This window comes from Schistocerca nitens, chromosome 6 (genome assembly GCF_023898315.1).
Source record: "Schistocerca nitens isolate TAMUIC-IGC-003100 chromosome 6, iqSchNite1.1, whole genome shotgun sequence".
NCBI lineage: Eukaryota > Metazoa > Arthropoda > Insecta > Orthoptera > Acrididae > Schistocerca > Schistocerca nitens.
This window is the reverse complement of record NC_064619.1, coordinates 493645135-493663502: the sequence shown is the minus strand read 5'-3', so window position 1 is coordinate 493663502 and position 18368 is coordinate 493645135. Positions and strand designations below refer to the sequence as shown.

General features: G+C 37.0%; 1 protein-coding gene and 1 non-coding gene across 2 annotated transcripts in view; both read right to left on the bottom strand.

Moving 5' to 3' along the window:
- The window catches only part of LOC126263018 (collagen alpha-5(IV) chain-like), a 609289-nt gene that overhangs the window by 9780 nt on the left and 581141 nt on the right, over positions 1-18368 (bottom strand). Inside the window, exons 31-33 of the mRNA XM_049959984.1 lie at positions 13901-14086; positions 8127-8304; positions 4359-4473 (exon numbers count right to left, since the gene is read on the bottom strand). Of these exons, the coding sequence (XP_049815941.1) occupies positions 4359-4473; positions 8127-8304; positions 13901-14086 (479 nt within the window). The remainder of the gene's footprint in view (positions 1-4358; positions 4474-8126; positions 8305-13900; positions 14087-18368) is intronic.
- Positions 3898-3972, bottom strand: Trnas-aga (transfer RNA serine (anticodon AGA)). The gene has a single exon. It is a non-coding gene; the product is annotated as a tRNA-Ser (tRNA).

The window sequence follows — 18368 nt, the reverse complement described above, 5'->3', positions numbered from 1 at the left end:
GCACTGATTTGGTTGAGAAGGATGTCATAAAACCACTGCATCCTCTCCTAAGGCAATTTTGTCCATAACTGTTCAAACTGGTACTTGACATACTGGTACTGCGAAGGAGTTCACGTCCGGGCTGGTGCCATACAACTTCTCATGGGGACAGATCTGGATTTTGGTGACCAAAGGAGTACCTCAGTGTCAAACAGATGATTCATAGATATATATGTGGATGAGCATTGTCCTGTTGAAAAAGGCACCCCGATATTGTCGCATGAGAGGTAACATGTGAGGACACAGAAAGTCCACAATATACCACTGTGCCACCAGCGTTCCCTCAGTCACAACTAGCTGTGACCATAAGTCATAACCGATGGCTCCCCACACATGATGCCAGGAGTAACACTGTCATGCCTCTCCAAAACATTAGACAAATTGACCAGTGATGGTCATCCTGGGAAATGCAGGACACAATGCAGTGCCATTCATTTGCAGTCCATGCTTCGCAGATGTGGCACCTTTCCACTGCAGCCGTTTAGTGTTGTGATGATAATGACCTCTTACATTTCATACAGTAACTCCCCAGTCTGGCTGCTTCTAGTCTCTGACCAATCACACAGGACAACACAGAATCTTGCAGGGAGTCCATTATTTATTCTCAGATTACAAGCAAAGGTGTTAAGGGGTTACGATGTGCTTGGTGCACAATACAGCAGTCCTCCATTGTGGTGGTCAGACATGGTCAACTACAACCTTTGTGACAAATTTGCAGACCCCACTGGACCACTGTCTCATCGGAATGCGCCGAAAATCTGAATACTGCACGATTCGACCAGCTGGCTAAATGGAGACCCATAATGAGACCCCTTCAGACTCTGTCAGGTGCTGTCTCACACAAGTGTGCAGAATCTCCGGATCATTCACAGCGGTCACTCAACGTCTGACACTATTCACACACCTCATATACTCTACCAGGCCTGTCAACACAACTAAACATGAACAACACTAATGCATTTTGGTGGTCGTTTTACATGTCACAGAGAATTGCAACTCTAATCGTTTATGTACCTGGTGATGGTGTGTATGTGTATGAAGTTATGTTGACAACCGACCATGTCTTCTGTGTGCTTCACTTCTTTTCTTTTTCTTTTTTTTCTGTTTCTTTCATGCAGTGTACCTCACTTTAATGTAATGGATACTTTGACGGAACACCAATTTTTTGTGAAATTTTGGTAGGAAGAAGCTTTCTTTTATGGAAGGGAAATTCTGGACACCACATCAGAAACTGAAACACATGCTGATGATAAAACTGATGGCAGACCCACATTAATTGGACCCTGGAAGCATGAGACAAGAATATATGAGGAGCAACTTTTCAAAATGCTTATGTCCACTGGTGGACAAAATTGAACTTCATAAAAATTAAAGTATTCTCTGACCCACTCGACACACTTCTACAATCAGATCCCATAAAAACAAGTTTTAGAACCTTCAAAAAGAGCTTTGAAAAGTAGCAAATGCAACAAATAGCATTGTGTCCTCTGGTATGAATGAGTCAAACTGTATGAAATCCATCAATTTATTTTATTAAGCAGTGTTGCCTACAATGCAAGACTGGTGGACTGAAATGAAATCTTTCAACTGACCAAACATGACCAACTGGTAGTAGTTTTCAGTGTTGCAGCACTGTTGCATATGTCTTCTTTTTTCACTCTGATGTAGCTTACAGAAATCAGTTGTGTAAGCTTTTGTATTTTAATTTGGAGGGTATAGTAAAAGTGGATGCATGTTTTTCATAAATTTTAACCTTTTTTAGTTAGAAGAAAATCTACAGTGCATGTGAATGATGTACTTTTCTGCTTTTCAATTTGAGAACAGTCTTTTTTACCTGCTGACTCAGTTTTTGGCCAACTAAGAAAGAAACTTCATAAAATGTCCAAAATATTGAATCCAAATACATACCAGGAAGTTTAGGCAAAAGTGTATGAAACAAGGATTTTGATGAAAGATTGAGAAGGAACTAAGTAAAAATTTGAAGCCTGTAAATGTGATGAGTGATCTGAAATGGATTCGTTTGAATAAATACATGATAGGTGAAAGTGTAATTAAAGTGAAAATCAAAACTCATCTCAACTAGTTTTTGATGATTTTTCAAAGTGCTTTTTTTGATTAGGAAATTTGGATACAGATTTCTGCAAATTAGCAAAGACACCCATTGTGTCATCTCTGAACAGGATTACACAAGAAAATAAGTGCAAGAAAAGTTACTAAGCCATTGATTTGCAAAAAATTGGAGAGAAAATGATGTACTTAAGTTCTTCACCAAAATTAGCAGCCTTCCATGTACCAAACTTATTGCCCAAGGTATTGTTTGTGATTGTTTAGGAGAGGAACCTGTTCTTGGAAAAATAATGTCAACATTAAGAGCATTTATGTTTCTGTTTCTACTTCTAGAGTGAAAGTACTGTACTGAATATTAAAAAGTGAATTTTCAAAATATAAAATTTATTTACCAGCTCTGTGTTGCCGAAAACTAATCAAAGTGCGTTATGTCCAAAGAAGCTTGTATCAAAGGCCATATTGTCCAACAGGAGACAACAAAATGCATTTAGTCCCCCACTAAAGTCTTCATATCACGAAAGTAAAACAAAAAATTACTTTGTAATAAACACATTTTTATCAACAGCTCTCCCTGAGCATTTTGAGTAAAATTCGCAAAAATTTATAAAATACTTTTTCTGTGTTTTTTTTTAACTTCTTTTGAAAATTTTGCTTTCTTTGGCATTATATGTTCTGAAAAGTTGCTCCTCTTTATGCAAATTGATCCATGAGTGAGATTGGAGTCAGAAGTGGGTTTCGAGATGATGTACAAAGAAGGGAAAGTAAATAGCAAGCTGTTAAAAGAAGTCACAGCCATGACAACAATATAAAGTAAAATTAAGAACAAAAATATAATAACAAACAATTGTAATTCCAGCTCAGAATATCAACAATATTCTGGTCTGAACTGCTGGAGAACGTGATCACGTGTGCATGAGGTGTACTTGCTTCTGTGAATATGTGTGTTTTCTTTTCTGAAGAAAGCTATGGCCAGAAGCTAACTGTGTAACAGTATTTTTGTTAAGCCTGTTTGCAACTCAATGGATCATCTTTACAGTGAATGGCAATCTATCCTTTTCATAAAATATAGTAATAGTTATAATGCCAGCTTTTTAGCTCCTAAAGAACTATCAGAAGAACTAAATCCTATAGTATACAGGACTATGTTTTTAGTATATCAGATCAGAAATTCAGTTTGTGATGTGTCGAATGGAAAAGCACGTTGGATATTATAAAATTATATGGCAGACTGATCAGCTACATTAGTAGTACCTGATGGAAATGAGATATATGCAAAGATTCTTACAAATAATGGATAAAAATGCTAAATCATACAATATCACAACCTACTACAACTGGGATACATGATACAAATAAAGGGGTGGGAGGGGGGTTGCGGGGACTGGAGAAATAGTATAGACAGCGACAGACCTCCTACAGACAAAACTCAAGGACCTATGCCGCTATTGCACCACGCATCTGGAGTCAGATGTGGTATGGCAGATAAAAAAACTGAAATAATTTGGCTTAACTAAGACTTAACCAAAGCAAAAGTCAAAAAGCATATATTCATAAATTACATTATCATGTCAACAGCCAGTGATTGTCAAGAGGCGGAGCATGTGGATCAAGTGGCCCCTGGCTACCTAACCACATATCTGCCTCACTGTTAAAGACCGTCAAAATAAATTGCTAACTGCTGACACACTTTAAGGTGCTGTTAGAAGTGGAAGAATTAAAAAGGAGGAAAGTGCAATGTGCACTATAGTATTATAACAAAGTTGTTGAAACTTCCTGGCAGATTAAAATTGTGTGCCGGACCGAGACTCAAACTCGGGACCTTTGCCTTTCTAGGGCAAGTGCTCTACCAACTGAGCTACCCAAGCACGACTCATGCCCCGTCCTCACATCTTTAATTCTGCCAGTACCTCGTCTCCTACCTTCCAAACTTCACAGAAGCTCTCCTGTCAACCAGGAGTGAAAATTTCATTCTAAAGTTGTTGAAAGCCGTCAATGTTATGTTTTGTGTGTCATATGCTGCTATATCTATCAGTAGAGTTGAATAACTATTTAATGGTTATCTACTATCATGTTTGTAAATTTATAGTAAGTTTTGTACGATTATGCATTATAATGTATGTGCAAACAATATATGTGAACTGGCTATTTGGCTACTTTCCATTTAATTAATAAAAAAATGCTATTGTATCATACTTAAATAATTATGCAAAAGTTAATGAAATAGCACTAAACTTAACAGCATCAGTATTTACCATGATAAAACTGTAGCCTGTCCACAGAATTTCCCAACCATTAGGGCATGATGGATAATTGATGGACTGACTGTGGACTGCTATGACACGTGTAGGAGCCTCACAAACTGTACACCTATAAAATTAATTGGACATAACTGTAAAACACTGCATTCTAATTGTACTGACAGGTTACTTTTATTTAAAACAGCACATGGGGCATCTATTTAGCAATGCAAATACAAAATAAGTTCAACCCAGATGTACATGATTCATCTGTGGTAAGCTGCATCAGTACTAGGAAAATAGCACATTATTACAATCTGCATAAAACAACTTATATAAACTAATTTTTATTACACTGTAGTCGATTGCTGTGCTATCATTCTTCCTGATACAAATGGTCTGTAAGAAAGTTAAAATTATTATTGGGGCAATAGATATTAAACTTCAGTTATCCTGTAAATGAAGCAATAATAATAATCAACAATGTTATTATAATATTGTTATCGTTAGCCCAAAGACTGATTTGATGCAGCTCTCAAAGCTAGTCAGTTCTGTGCGAGCTTCTTCACTTCTGCGTAACTAGTGAAACCTACATCCATTTGAACCAGCTTACTGTATCCAAGCCTATGCCTCCATCTACAATTTTTAACCTTCCCCCCTCTTTTCTTCCACTACCAAACAGGATTCTTTGGCACCTCAAGATGTGTTCTGTCAGCTAGTCCCTTCTTTTAGTCAAGTTGTGCCACAAATTTCTTTTTTCTGCATTTCAATTCAGTACCACCTCATTTACCAATTTAATTTTCAAAAGTTATCTTCTTGTGTGAACTGCTTATATTCCACATTTCACTTAGGTACAGACCATACTCCATACAAATATCTTCAGAATAAGACACTTAAATTTATATTAGATGTTAACAAATTCCTCTTTTCAGAAACACTTGTATTCTTACTGCCAGTCTGCATTTTATATCCTCTGTGCTATGTCCATTATTTTGTGCCCAAAATAACAAAATTCATCTACTACTTTTACTATCTCATTTCCTAATTCAGTTCTATCAGTATAACCTGATTTAATTCAAATACAACATTACCATTGTTTTACTTTCACTGATAATTATCTAATTATCTTATAAGCCTTCTTCAAGTCAGTGTCCATTCTGTTCCAGCCCTGATTGCTCAATGTATAATTCAATAACACTGAGGAGAGTGTCATACTTCTTTCTTAACAGCTTCTTCACTTTCATGTCCTTTGAGTCTTCTAACTGTGGCCTGGTTTCTTTACAAGTTGTGGATAACGTTTTGTTCTCTATATTTTACCCCAGATACCTTCAGATTTTCTAAGAGCGCATTCCAGTCAACAGTGTCAAAAGTTTAACTAAATCTACAAATGATGTAAATGTAGGTTTGCCTTTCATCAACCTATCTTCTGACTTAAATTGTAGGGTGGATATGCCTCTTGTGATCCTACATTTCTCTGGAATTCAAACTGATCTTCCCCAAGGTTAGCTTCTACCAATTTTTCCAGTCTTCCTTTCAGCACATGTCTTCTTTGCAAATGGAATTATTGCATCCTTCTTGTAGTATGAGGATATTTTCCTGTCTGATATATCTTACATACAAGGCAGAGTAGTTTATCATAGTTGGTTCTGAATCATTCTGAGCGACTGTCATCTAGCTCAGAAGACTCATTTTGCCTTAAGTCTTTCAGAACTCTGTCAAATTGTGCAGTATCATATTCTCATCGCATCTGCATTTACTTCCTCCTCTCTTTCTATAATATTATCTTCAAGTATGTTTCCCTCGAATAGACAATCATATGTATTCCTTCCACCTTTCATCCTTCTTTACAATTCTAAGTAAGGGCTTGCCATTTGAGCTCTTAATATTAATACGGGCACTTTCCTTCTCTGCAAAGATCTCTTTGATTCTCCTATATGCTACATCTATTGTGCCCATAGTCATGCAAGGGCTTGCCATTTGAGCTCTTAATATTAAAACAGGCACTTTCTTTCTCTGCAAAGATCTCTTTGATTCTCCTATATGCTACATCTATTGTGCCCATAGCCATGCAAGCTTCTACAGCTTAGTATTTCTCATCTAATCATTCCTGCTTTGCCAATTTCCACTTGCTGTCAATATCATTTTTTAGACATTCATTTGCTAAATTTTTATATTTTCTCCTTTCATCAGTTTGATTCAGTATCTTTTGTGCTACCCAATGAGGTCTACTGGATGTTGTCTATTTGCCTATCTGATCCTCTGCTGCCTTGAGCTCATCACATCAGTTTCTGTTTACTCTCTTTGAAACTTGCAACAACTTCTAGTTCTTTCAACTAATCCAGGTTTCATCTCCTTAACTTCCTACATTTCTGCAATTATTTCAGTTTTAAAGTGTAGTTCATAAACAATAAATTATGTCCATTGTCCACATTTGCCCCTGGAAATACAGTACTTGCAAAAATTGTTTGTTAGTTAAAGCAGTTATCATTTGAAAATAGTTTAACACATTTCATTAGCATTAAAACATGACTACAAGTACAGATGATAAACTATTGCTATTCAAGATAATTTTTCAAAAATTCAGTTTTTTAGTGGGAAAAAGGAAATATTAATTCTCTATAGCCATCAAAGTGTCCTCAGAAAGCAAAGTACCAGATTCATCAAAGTGTCTTCAGAAAGCAAAGAATCAGATTCAGAAACTAATTATAATGCACAACAATATTACAAGATCTATAGTAACATATGGAGGATGACAAAGAAAGATTTAAAAGAGAATGTTTTACTATACTTATATTTTTTAAACACTCACAGTAAAACAAGGTATGATCATTTGAGTTAAATAACCATTTGTCTCAGTAACAATCTCATTACCTGCCTTCCCAATAATTTTTTTACGTGTGTAGACAAAATGCAATTATTGGTTGCTAAATCTAGTAATTATGGCAGATACAGGAGCATTTCAAATCAAAACTCACCCTAGATATGAGTGAGGGCAAATTGTAGTGATGGAAGGGAATCTCCTGTTTTGAAAGATGTGCATATTACCCAAGAAACTACCTCTCATCATGTCCTGAAACGAGGAATGTCCTACCCACTATTCCTCCCACAGTGGTATTCTGCGCCCACCAAACCTACACAAGATCCTCATCCATCTCTGCTCCAGCCCTACTCCCAACCTCTTGCTTCATGGCTTAAATCACAGTAATAGGCCTAGATGCAATACCTGTCTCATATATCCTCCCACCACCAACTACTATAGTCCAGTCACAAGCATCACCTATTCCATCAAATGCAGGACTACATGAGAAAGCAGTCCTGTGATCTACAAACTAAGCTGCAACCACTGTGCTACACTCTAGGTGGGTATGACAGTCAACACGCTGTCCATCTTCTTGAATGGTCACCGACAAAATGTGGACAAGAAACAGCTGGACCACCCAGTTGTTGAGCACGCTGCCCAATGTAATGTTCTTCACTTCAGTGACTTTTTCACAGCCTGTGCCATCTGGATTCTTCCTATCACAACCAGCTTTTCTGAATTGCACAGGTGAGAACCCTCCCTGCAATATAACCTATGTTGTGAGCATTTATACAGGATGGTCCAAACAGCACCCACCATGCTTTAGAGCCTCACCTTAATATGAAAAGTAATGCACAGAAAATGGCCCAATACATCATTTTCATATACATAAGAAGGGAGTATAATAAATCATGTTTTATGTGAGTGTTATAAAAATAAACCATAGCTTATACGTCAAACTGAAGCCCATATAGAAGTCATACCTGGATATATAGTTTGGTAAGTCTCTTGGTGGTATGGGAGTCATCATTGCAGTCATTGGCTCTGTAGTGCTAAGCCAATAACTGTAGTCGCTCCTACTGGCATAGTCACAGACATCATTCAGATTGCAAAACATAAATGGCATGGTGGAGAACTTTACAAGGCAACTTCCAGGAGCACCTGAAATTATTTTAGAGCAAAGATTGGTCATGTATGTGTAAGAAAATGACACCATCAACCATTATCCTCATTTACTACATCATAATAATAAATCAATAATTATGTGTTATGATATCTTATGGTAACGATCATCAAGTGAGCATCAGGTCACGTAGTGGAAATATTAAATGCATGGCAATTTATTCATCTGAAGTTTCTCATTGTGATATGTGTAGATATATCTTGGCAAGGAGGAGGCCTTTTCAATTGAGTAAAAATAATGTTTACAAGGTTATTTAGCTGTATCATATAAACTTCCACATCACAGGTGATGAGTGTAAGACATGGCAATGCAATTTTTTCATCAGCAGTAAATGAATCAAAAACCCTATGACGATACATCCAATTTGTCAACCATAGTACATAATCATGTTGCAACACAGGAATTTCAGTCATATTTTAGCAAGTGTCTATGGCACTAATAATCTCAACAACTTTTATTTGTGCTGCTATGCATATATGTAGTATAAGCCAAAGAAGGAAATAGAAATTCTTCATTAAGTCTCTTGAGGAAATGCCACAAGGAGTTGGAGCTGTGTGAAATAACATTTCATTATACAGAACAAGTATGTGAATAATAGACAGTCAGCCATGTGATTCAATCACTGATTTGCAAAGTACTGGTTAAAAATATGTTAAATAATCCCGAACAGCCATTCTGACTGAGTTACAGATATAAATTCACATTCATAATTGATATGTTAATAGTATTACACATTAAAGTCTCCTAATGCAAGAAGTTGGAGCCAAGTGCATCCAGTGAAACTCAAAAATTATTGTATTACGCATAAATGATATACTGTGGACACTGTAAATGGAAAAAAGTGTACAGTCACTTTGACAAGTATTTAGCTAAGACATATTAAATAAAAGTCAAATGTCAGCAGTCCTTTGACTACACTATCTCCAAATCTTAAGAAATTGTTATTAAATATTTGAGATGCAAGGGGAGTGGGCTTATGTTGCACTGTTCCATATCATATACTAGATTAAATATTGTATTCTGAGATTCAGTGCTTGGCCTGCTTGTGTTCATAGGCTATACGCCAATGCATACATTCCCTAATGGTCTTTCTCATTAATAACAATTTAGGATAAACTGTGGAATTCACAAACACAATACTGTAAGTAAAAATAATTTCCATATACTCTATGCATCCCTATCAACAGTTCAAACAAGTTTTTATATTTTGGTCTAAAAAGTCTGTAACAGTTTACTGGCAGACAGCAAGATGGAAACTGAAAATTCAGGTATTCAAAAACAAAGCAAAAGAACATGCCCTCGGCCAATCCTTCTATAAATAATCAGAATTTCTGGGCCCAGGGCTGTAAATTTTGCGCAATTCTTAATGTTTATATTAAACAGATTTTCCATATTTAGTACATAGGCAGCTGATAGTGGTCTGTGCAAAGTTATATAAATGCCTTGTTTGAAGTGTTAGATAAAGACAACAACTGAGTAGTAGAAGAAGAAGAACAGTGATTCCCCACAGCCCTACCCCCCCCCCCCCTTCCACTCATTTCTCTTCAAAGCAGCTGGTTTTTCTCTTAATTTATGTTTCCAAAAGTTACTAAAATTTGAATTTTGTACACAAATGGTTACAAGCACTCTAGAATACTGGTAAATTTCTCCTCATACATACTTCTTGAATCCATGTCCCAAATGACTGTAAGCTGAGTGGTTGGGCTAGTTGTTGGTGAGAATATTTTCATTGTCATGTTTCCATGAGGTAGTAGTTTGTGATGGATGATCTGAAATAGCTGTGGGCTTGTATAAAATTTTATTTTAAACTTGGGAAAACCACTTCATAAATATACCAAAAGCTGAAGCAGGCTTTAAGTTAGATATGGACATACAACCAGAAAATGTATTTCAAAAACAGGCAAACATCAACTGATAATTGCAACTGTTGGCAGTGGCCAACTAGGACCACACTAGATGATGTTCAGAAACTGAGTAATCTGCTTCTGCAAGATTTTAGATAGGCCAACCAAGATCTCTGCAATACCTTGGAAGTATGTTATGTTATATTATAATGTATTCTGTCAGAAGAATTGAACACAAATAGGACTGTGGCCACATTGTTCCCACAAGTGCTTCAAGACAAGCAGAAGCAACATGTACAAGACTGTGTGAAACTTAAACAACTGGTTTTCGCAAAAATTTATCTCTTGTGGTCAGCTGGTCAATAAAGAGTATTATCATGATGCTCTAAAACATTTGAGGGAAAACATGAGGACAAAATGTCCCCAGAAACGGCTTACATAACAGCAAAGTGTCCACAGAAGTGGTGTACAAATGACTGGATTCTCCAACATGACAACACATGACTGCATACACCCTACATTAATCTGGAATATTGGACGAAAAGGGTGACAATTGTTGCCCACCCACCCTTCTCACCAGACTTAACTTCTTGTGACTTCCTCTTAGTCAAGATGAAAATCAAGTTGAAGGATGAGGAGATACAAGCAGAATCCCAGAGGTTACTAAATACCTTGAGAAAGCTGGCTTCCAGGATGCATTTCCACAGTGGCAGAAATGTTCATATCAATGTATTCACCCTGAGGATACTACTTTGAAGGGGATGGTGCAGAATAAAATATCAGTAAAACATGATCATTTTAATTAATTTGTTTCGAGAACTTTTGGATACCACCTCATAAAAGTAATTTAATCGTAATTCCCATAATTTATAGCTTGACTCGCTGCATACCATGGAAGAGTCTCCTTCATTTAGGGAACATGATGTGTGAATGTATCAATGAACTCCAGTGTCTGGCCTCCCCTGTCACGTGAGTCTCAGCATGCACCTTGCTGTCAGTCTGCTATTGACATCAGCAGCACTTTTCAGTTGCTGCTGGAGTGACAGTTATTCTTAATGTTTTGCTTTCTCTGTTAATGCATGTTGTTTGTTGTTGTGGTCTTCAGACCTGAGACTAGTTTGTGCATCAAACTCTATCCTGTGCGAGCTTCATCATCTCCCAGTACCTACTGCAACCTACATCCTTTTGAATCTGCTTAGGTGGTTAAATCAAATATCATGCCAGAGTAAATTGGTACATTACTGCTCTAATGAATAGCACATACAATTTCACTTCAAAAAATATAGTACTGGTGTCAAAAAAATAAATGGATGTTTTTCACTGGCACTGGGCATTGTATGAAACATGTATTGAGTAGTATTTGTTTTTGCTGACTCTGTCAACACAATGAAAAAAACAAAATTGTAAATCTCTGCTGAAGCATCACAGAAAATGCACTTAATGACTCTTACAGTGGGTCCTTAAGAACTGACTTCACCGCAAGATTCTTCATTCTCAAAGGATTCTAAAATCATTGTGCAGACATCAAATTCCTAAAGCAGTATGGCACGATTTCAAAAATTTGAAAAAGCTGCCTTTGGAGATTAGAAGATCTCCAAACACTGCCAAGTATAAAACATTTCCATCTTATAAACAGAGTGCTTGCAGCTGAATGTGTAGTGTAAAAGTCTTTTAACTGCACAGTCACAAGTTCAGTTTTCAGTAGGCACAAGCTTTTTTTTTTACACTGATACTGAATAATTATTATTTTTAATAAGAATAACTACTTTTGATTTTTAATTACTAATTGCATAACGTAAGTCAAAATTTGATAGACACATGAAAAATCCTTTGTTCAATGTAAACATTACACACACTGATGAGCCAAAATGTTATGACCATATGCTTAACAGCTTGTTTGTCCATCTTTGTAACAAAATAAATCACTGATTCAGCATATCAGGGATCTGAAGGTTTGTTAGTAGGTTTGTGGAGGTATGTGGCATTAGATGTCTACACACTTGTCATGTAATTCTTGTAAATAATGGGCTGCTGATTTGTGTGTGCAGAGATGGCACCCGATAGTGACCCAGATGGGTTCCGCAGAATATAAGTCAGGCAAATTTGGTCACCAAGACAACATGAGTTCACTATAATGCTCCTCAAGTGACTGTAGCAGAGTTTTGGCTCTGAGACATGGGCAACCATACAGCTGAAATACGACACTGCCATATGGGAAGACATCAAGCATGAAAGGATGCAGGTGGTTCGCAGCTGTCAAAGTGTCTTTCATTACTACCACAGATCCCATGCAAGCTCAGGAGACTGTCTCCCATAGAGTAATACTGCTCCAACCAGCCTGCGTCTATGGCACACTGTATGTTTCAAGCTGCCGTTCACCTCAATGATAACATTTGTGGAGACAAGCTGGCCAGAGTAGCCGAGCGGTTCTAGGCGCATCAGTCTGGAATCGCGCGACCGCTACGGTCCCAGGTTCGAATCCTGCCTCGGGTGTGGATGTGTGTGATGCCCTTAGGTTAGTTAGGTTTAATTAGTTCTAAGTTCTAGGGGACTGATGACCTCAGATGTTAAGTCCCATAGTGCTCAGAACCATTTGAACCATTTTTTTGTGTAGACAACCATTGACCTAGAAAAAAATGATTCACCTGAAGGGCTGACATGTTTCCATTGACCAACAGCTGAATCCCAATGGTCCTGTGTGCACTGCAAATGTAACTGACATTGTCGTTGGGTCAACGTGTGAAATGGAAGGGTGTCTGCTGTGAAGCTCCATGTTCAACAACGTACAATGAACAGTGTGCTCCGAAACAGTTGTGCGTGCACCAGCATTGTGATCATTTGGCAGAGATGCTATGGGTTACCATCCATCCTACTAAACAGAGGAGACAAGCCCATTGTGAAGAATCACGAATGTCCAAAAATTTAGCACTTAGGGGTAGTTTCACTGTCCTTTTACCACTTTCCATAGGTGTAGCATGTGAACATTCAACCAGTTTCCCTCTTTTTAAGGTACTTGTTCACAGGCTCTGCATAATAATAATCTGCCCTTTGTCAATGTTTCTTATCTCAATGGATTTCCACATTCACAGTACATATCTTTGCCAGGGTGATCCCCCATTCGAATATGCTCTGCTACATACTTTTGTTACCACGTCATGATGTGGCATCCAATGTTTTGTTGGGCAATTGTCATAATGTTTTGGTTTACCAGTGTACATCAATAATACTGTTCAGTCTCTAGAAATCAAAAAGTATTTTATTTTCTATGTGATGTTTCGTATTCTGCTATCAAATTATGATTTACTGTAAATAATTTGTTATTTTTATCAAAAAATTATTATTCTATATTTCTTAATTGACACTTAAATTTGGTAGGGAATAAAGAATTCAAACAAAAGTAACAAAACAAGAGGTTGCTGCTCCTAAAGATAATCAAACCAGAAACTTCACTGTTAAAAGACTTGTACGCTATGCACTGAGCTACCAGTAACTCTGTTAATAAACTCAGAAAGTTTTATACTTAACAGATCTTGGAAATCTTTCAGCCTTCAAAAGCAATCTTTTTTTAACTGACTGTCAAATCCTATAAGAATCAAGACAATTGAAGGGGGCCATTCTGTAACATCTGCTTGTTAGTAGAGGCACCTGGGATATGCTCTCATAAAAAATAGTTACTCTGACTTATACACTTCCACAATGTTTTGCTGATGTGTACTTTCTTTTTACTTACCCAAATCTTGTCCATGTGCCTTTGCATTACCAAGGAAATGTAGAAGCGAGTATCCACTCCACATCCTAACAGTGCCACGAGGACATGCTGGTGTTTGAACAGATTGTGAATGTCGTGTGAAGAAGAAACCACGACTTTTTGGCTCAGGTCCTGGAGGTGCTGGATCTCCAACCATTCCTCTGAATCCTATGAAATAAACAATTAGATTAATGTTAGGGGCACTCAAAGATGAGGTTATCAGCAGATAAGCAATTGTATAAGTAGACCCTTATGTGAGAAAATTATTTAACACAAATATGTATTTTTTTAATAAAAAATGAATGGTTATCCATTGTCTCTCCAGGAACACAGTTACAAATTTGCTTTTCAGTAGGTTGTAATCACTTCCAATTTTCACAGCAATACAAAAGCTATGATTAAACAATTACATGGTGAACAGTTGCATATTTTTAGAACCTTTTGTGTGCATGAAATTTTGTAATATTGCTTTCGAAGTATTTAGTTCTACAGTAAAGAAATTTATTGTGTTCAACTCATTCATTAACTTGCACATTTATTATAATTTTAGGCCTTACTGAGAAGCAAATTTTCCCCTTTTCTGCTTATATGGTCATCATACACATGAGTGGTCTGATCTACTTTTTACCGGTTTTACCTTTAGTGGTTGTTTTTGTTAATTCAGAACAAAAACGGTTTTGGTTGCAAAATTATTTAATATCAATGACATATTTCACCCTTTTGCGGAATCATCAGATTATGTAAAAGTAGCTAGATATGTAACCCGTCCATCACAAAGCCATATAAAATGGAAACTGTACACAACAGTAACTGGCTGGTTTACTGTTACATCCATTTTCCATTTTATATGGCTTTATGATGGACAGGTTACATACCCAACTACTTTAACACAATCTGATATGCACCAAAATGGTGAAGTGTCTCAGTGATATTTAATAATTTTGTAACTAAGATTGTTTTTATCCTGAAATAATTCAAAACTGGTTGCTGTAGCACCTTGCCACAGTGGAATGGAATAGTTTTTGTTAATGATTACTCAGTGAATGATACTTTTGATATGCCATTTTTAAACACTAAATTCAGCATTCATGGTGTGAATTAAAGTGATTCTTTTGAGGAACATCCCTACATTAAAGAATAGGGTCATCAAAGTGAGAAAAGACACCACATGCTTCATGTAAGACAGTTTTTGGAGGATGCCAATAAGTTTATTTTTTAGCCTAAACTGTGAACTGTGTGATGCCAATTCAAACTTGAATAACAACAACATATCCTGGAACTATTTACAATTATTTTTTTTTCTTCTGTAAAGCTTCAGTTCCTACAACAGAGTCGAAAGATATGCATGGAATCCTCAGCTTTCCTGGCTTTTGTCATGTGGATTAACTCCTTTTTTCCTACACAGTACATCACAATGGTAGAGGAATTATCCTTATGGAGTCATACACTAGTATATATTGAACTATCTTGATTTTGTCAAGCATAACAACACAGTGAGGTTATGGACAAATAATAGATTTTATTTATGCCCAATGTTTCCATTTTCATTAAAAACATTCACAGCATTTTCTAGCCTGCCAGAAAGAATCTCCTTTATGGGGAAAGGAAGCTAGGAAAAAGTCCTAAAACATATGTCTGGAAACAAATACTTCTTGGATACAGATCGGTCCTCTTGTATCAACAACAACTAGTACTCAGTAATATAGGATGCCTTCCTGTTGACATTCATTGCTCAGCTATCTCCTACGTCAGCCATCCTGTACATACTGTTTTGAAACTGTGCTGTCATCAAAGCAAGTTTGTATTGCATGGATTATGAACAATGCAAATAGTGAAACGGAGGCCTATTAGTCCTCGTGAGAAATGGCAGACATGTAATTCTGCCAATAGAGTTAATCGACAGACAGGTAATAAATATTTGTAGTTGTGTAGATAATTCAGTATAAATGCTTGTAATGGTGTATATTAAGTGTAGATAGTGTGATTGAGCATGTAATAAAATATATGAAACACATGTTAAAACTCAGAGTGTGGAGTTAATGTTTGTAATTATGTATAGACCTAAACATATCAGTATTATGTATAAGACATAAAGCCTATTCTGTTATGTCAATGGTCAATGGCAAATAAAGATGAATAGAGATGTATACCATCAACATCCTCAAAAAATCTGAAAAAATTTCCAACAGGTTTTTCCAGCAACTTGCAGACAGCAGGTCATTTTCAATATGGAAATGGGGACACTGTAGACATCACACAGCCTGCCCACCAAATATGGAGGTGTGACTGTTAATCCATAACACTTACCTGCTGTGCAAATTCTCAGGTCACAAGACCATCACATCAGGTTACAATTCTGTCAAGTGATTCAAAGAAGAATCATATAAGATATGCAATTTACAGCTTTCATTTTATTTGTGGATGAGGCATGGTTCACAAAGATAGTGATAATGTAGTTTCATGCAAATCCTCAAGCAGATATCAGGTTCACCTTAGCATCAATATGTGAGGAGGAACTGTAGGTGAAGGACTCAGTTCACTTTACTGGAAAAATTAACAGGTGCTGTTTATCGTCAAACTACATATAAACACTTACAATATTGGTGTTCATTACTCTCCCACAAAGACACCAGATGTGATTTACACAAAAAGGGACACTACCCAACTATCTGAACTTTGTATGACAGTACCTAACAAAAACTTTTTATGAGTGATGGGTTGGTTGAGGAGGTCTAGCAACATGGCCTTCCCACATGACAGACTGCAATCCCTTAGATTTCTCCCTTTGAGGACAGCTAAATGCACTTGCATATTCCACATCTGTCAGCAGTACATTACAGGAGTGAGATCCATGCACCTGACCAAATCCAAGGCCAACCATGTCTATTCACACAACTTTGTGATTCTTTGAGGAGGAGGACTGAAAGAGCTACATTGAGCACCTTCTGTAGTGTGAGCTGACAGACAGCTACCATACATCAGAATGGCCCAAATCTCAATAAGTGTTCATTACCAGGCATATGTTTATAAGATTTATTTTGTAGTTTTGGACAGTACTGTCTCCTGTAAGTATATGGGGCATTTTTAAATACCTTGTATAAGTACTTGCAATCCATATTCACCTACTATGTTTCCTTCTCTCCCTTTCCTACTCTCGATTTCCAGTAATCCATGAATATTAAATTTTTGTCTCCCTTCACTACCTGAATAATTTCTTTTATCTCATCATACCTTTCATCAATTTCTTCATCATCTGCAGAGCTAGTTGCCATATAAACTTGTACTACTGTAGTAGGCATGGGCTTCGTGTCTATCTTGGCCACAATAATGCGTTCACTATGCTGTTTGTAGTAGCTTACCTGCACTCCTATTTTTTTTATTCATTATTAAACCTACTCCTGCATTACCCCTATTTGATTTTGTATTTATAACCCTGTATTCACCTGACCAAAAACTTGTTCCTCCCGCCACCAAACTTCACTATTCCCACTATATCTAACTTTAACCTATCTATTTCCGTTTTTAAATTTTCTAACCTACCTGCCTGATTAAGGGATCTGACATTCCATGCTCCGATCCATAGAACACCAGTTTTCTTTCTCCTGATAACGATGTCCTCTTGAGTAGTCCCCGCCCAGAGATCCGAATGGGGGACTATTTTACCTCCGGAATATTTTACCCAAGAGGACGCCATCATCATTTAACCATACAGTAAAGCTGCATGCCCTCGGGAAAAATTACGACTGTAGTTTCCCCTCGCTTTCAGCCGTTCGCAGCACCAGCACAGCAAGGCTGTTTTGGTTAGTATTACAAGGCCAAATCAGTCAATCATCCAGACTGTTGCCTCTGCAACTACTGAAAAGGTTGCTGCCCCTCTTCAGGAACCACATGTTTGTCTGGCCTCTCAACAGATACCCCTCCATTGTGGTTGCACCTACAGTACAGCCATCTGTATCTCCTCCCTCCACCAACGGCAAGGTCCATGATTCATGGGGGGGGGCTGCTTGATATAGTCATCTCATATAAAATGAGATATAAGTGAGCTGCTTGATATAGTCATCTCTTATAAATATTTAAGCATAATGTTGTAAAACTATATAAAATGTAATGAGCATGTAAAAGGAAGACAACGTTATTTTGATGAAACACTACTGAGAAAGTTCAGAGAACCAGCATTTGCAACTGATGGTAGAAAGATTAAACTGCCACCAACATACATCTAGGTAAGGACCATGAAGACAAGAGAAATCATGACTTGAACAGAAGCATATGGACAGCCATTTTCCCCTTGCTCTACAGAGGGATCCAGAAAAATGTAGACACTCTTTCATAGTCAATATTAATGGAACAAAATGAATACCATTACAATTCTTGCACAGCGGGAAGCTTCTTTTATGTATTCAAAGAGACCACTGTTAGCAGCCAAACAACATTGATGCCACTTAACTGT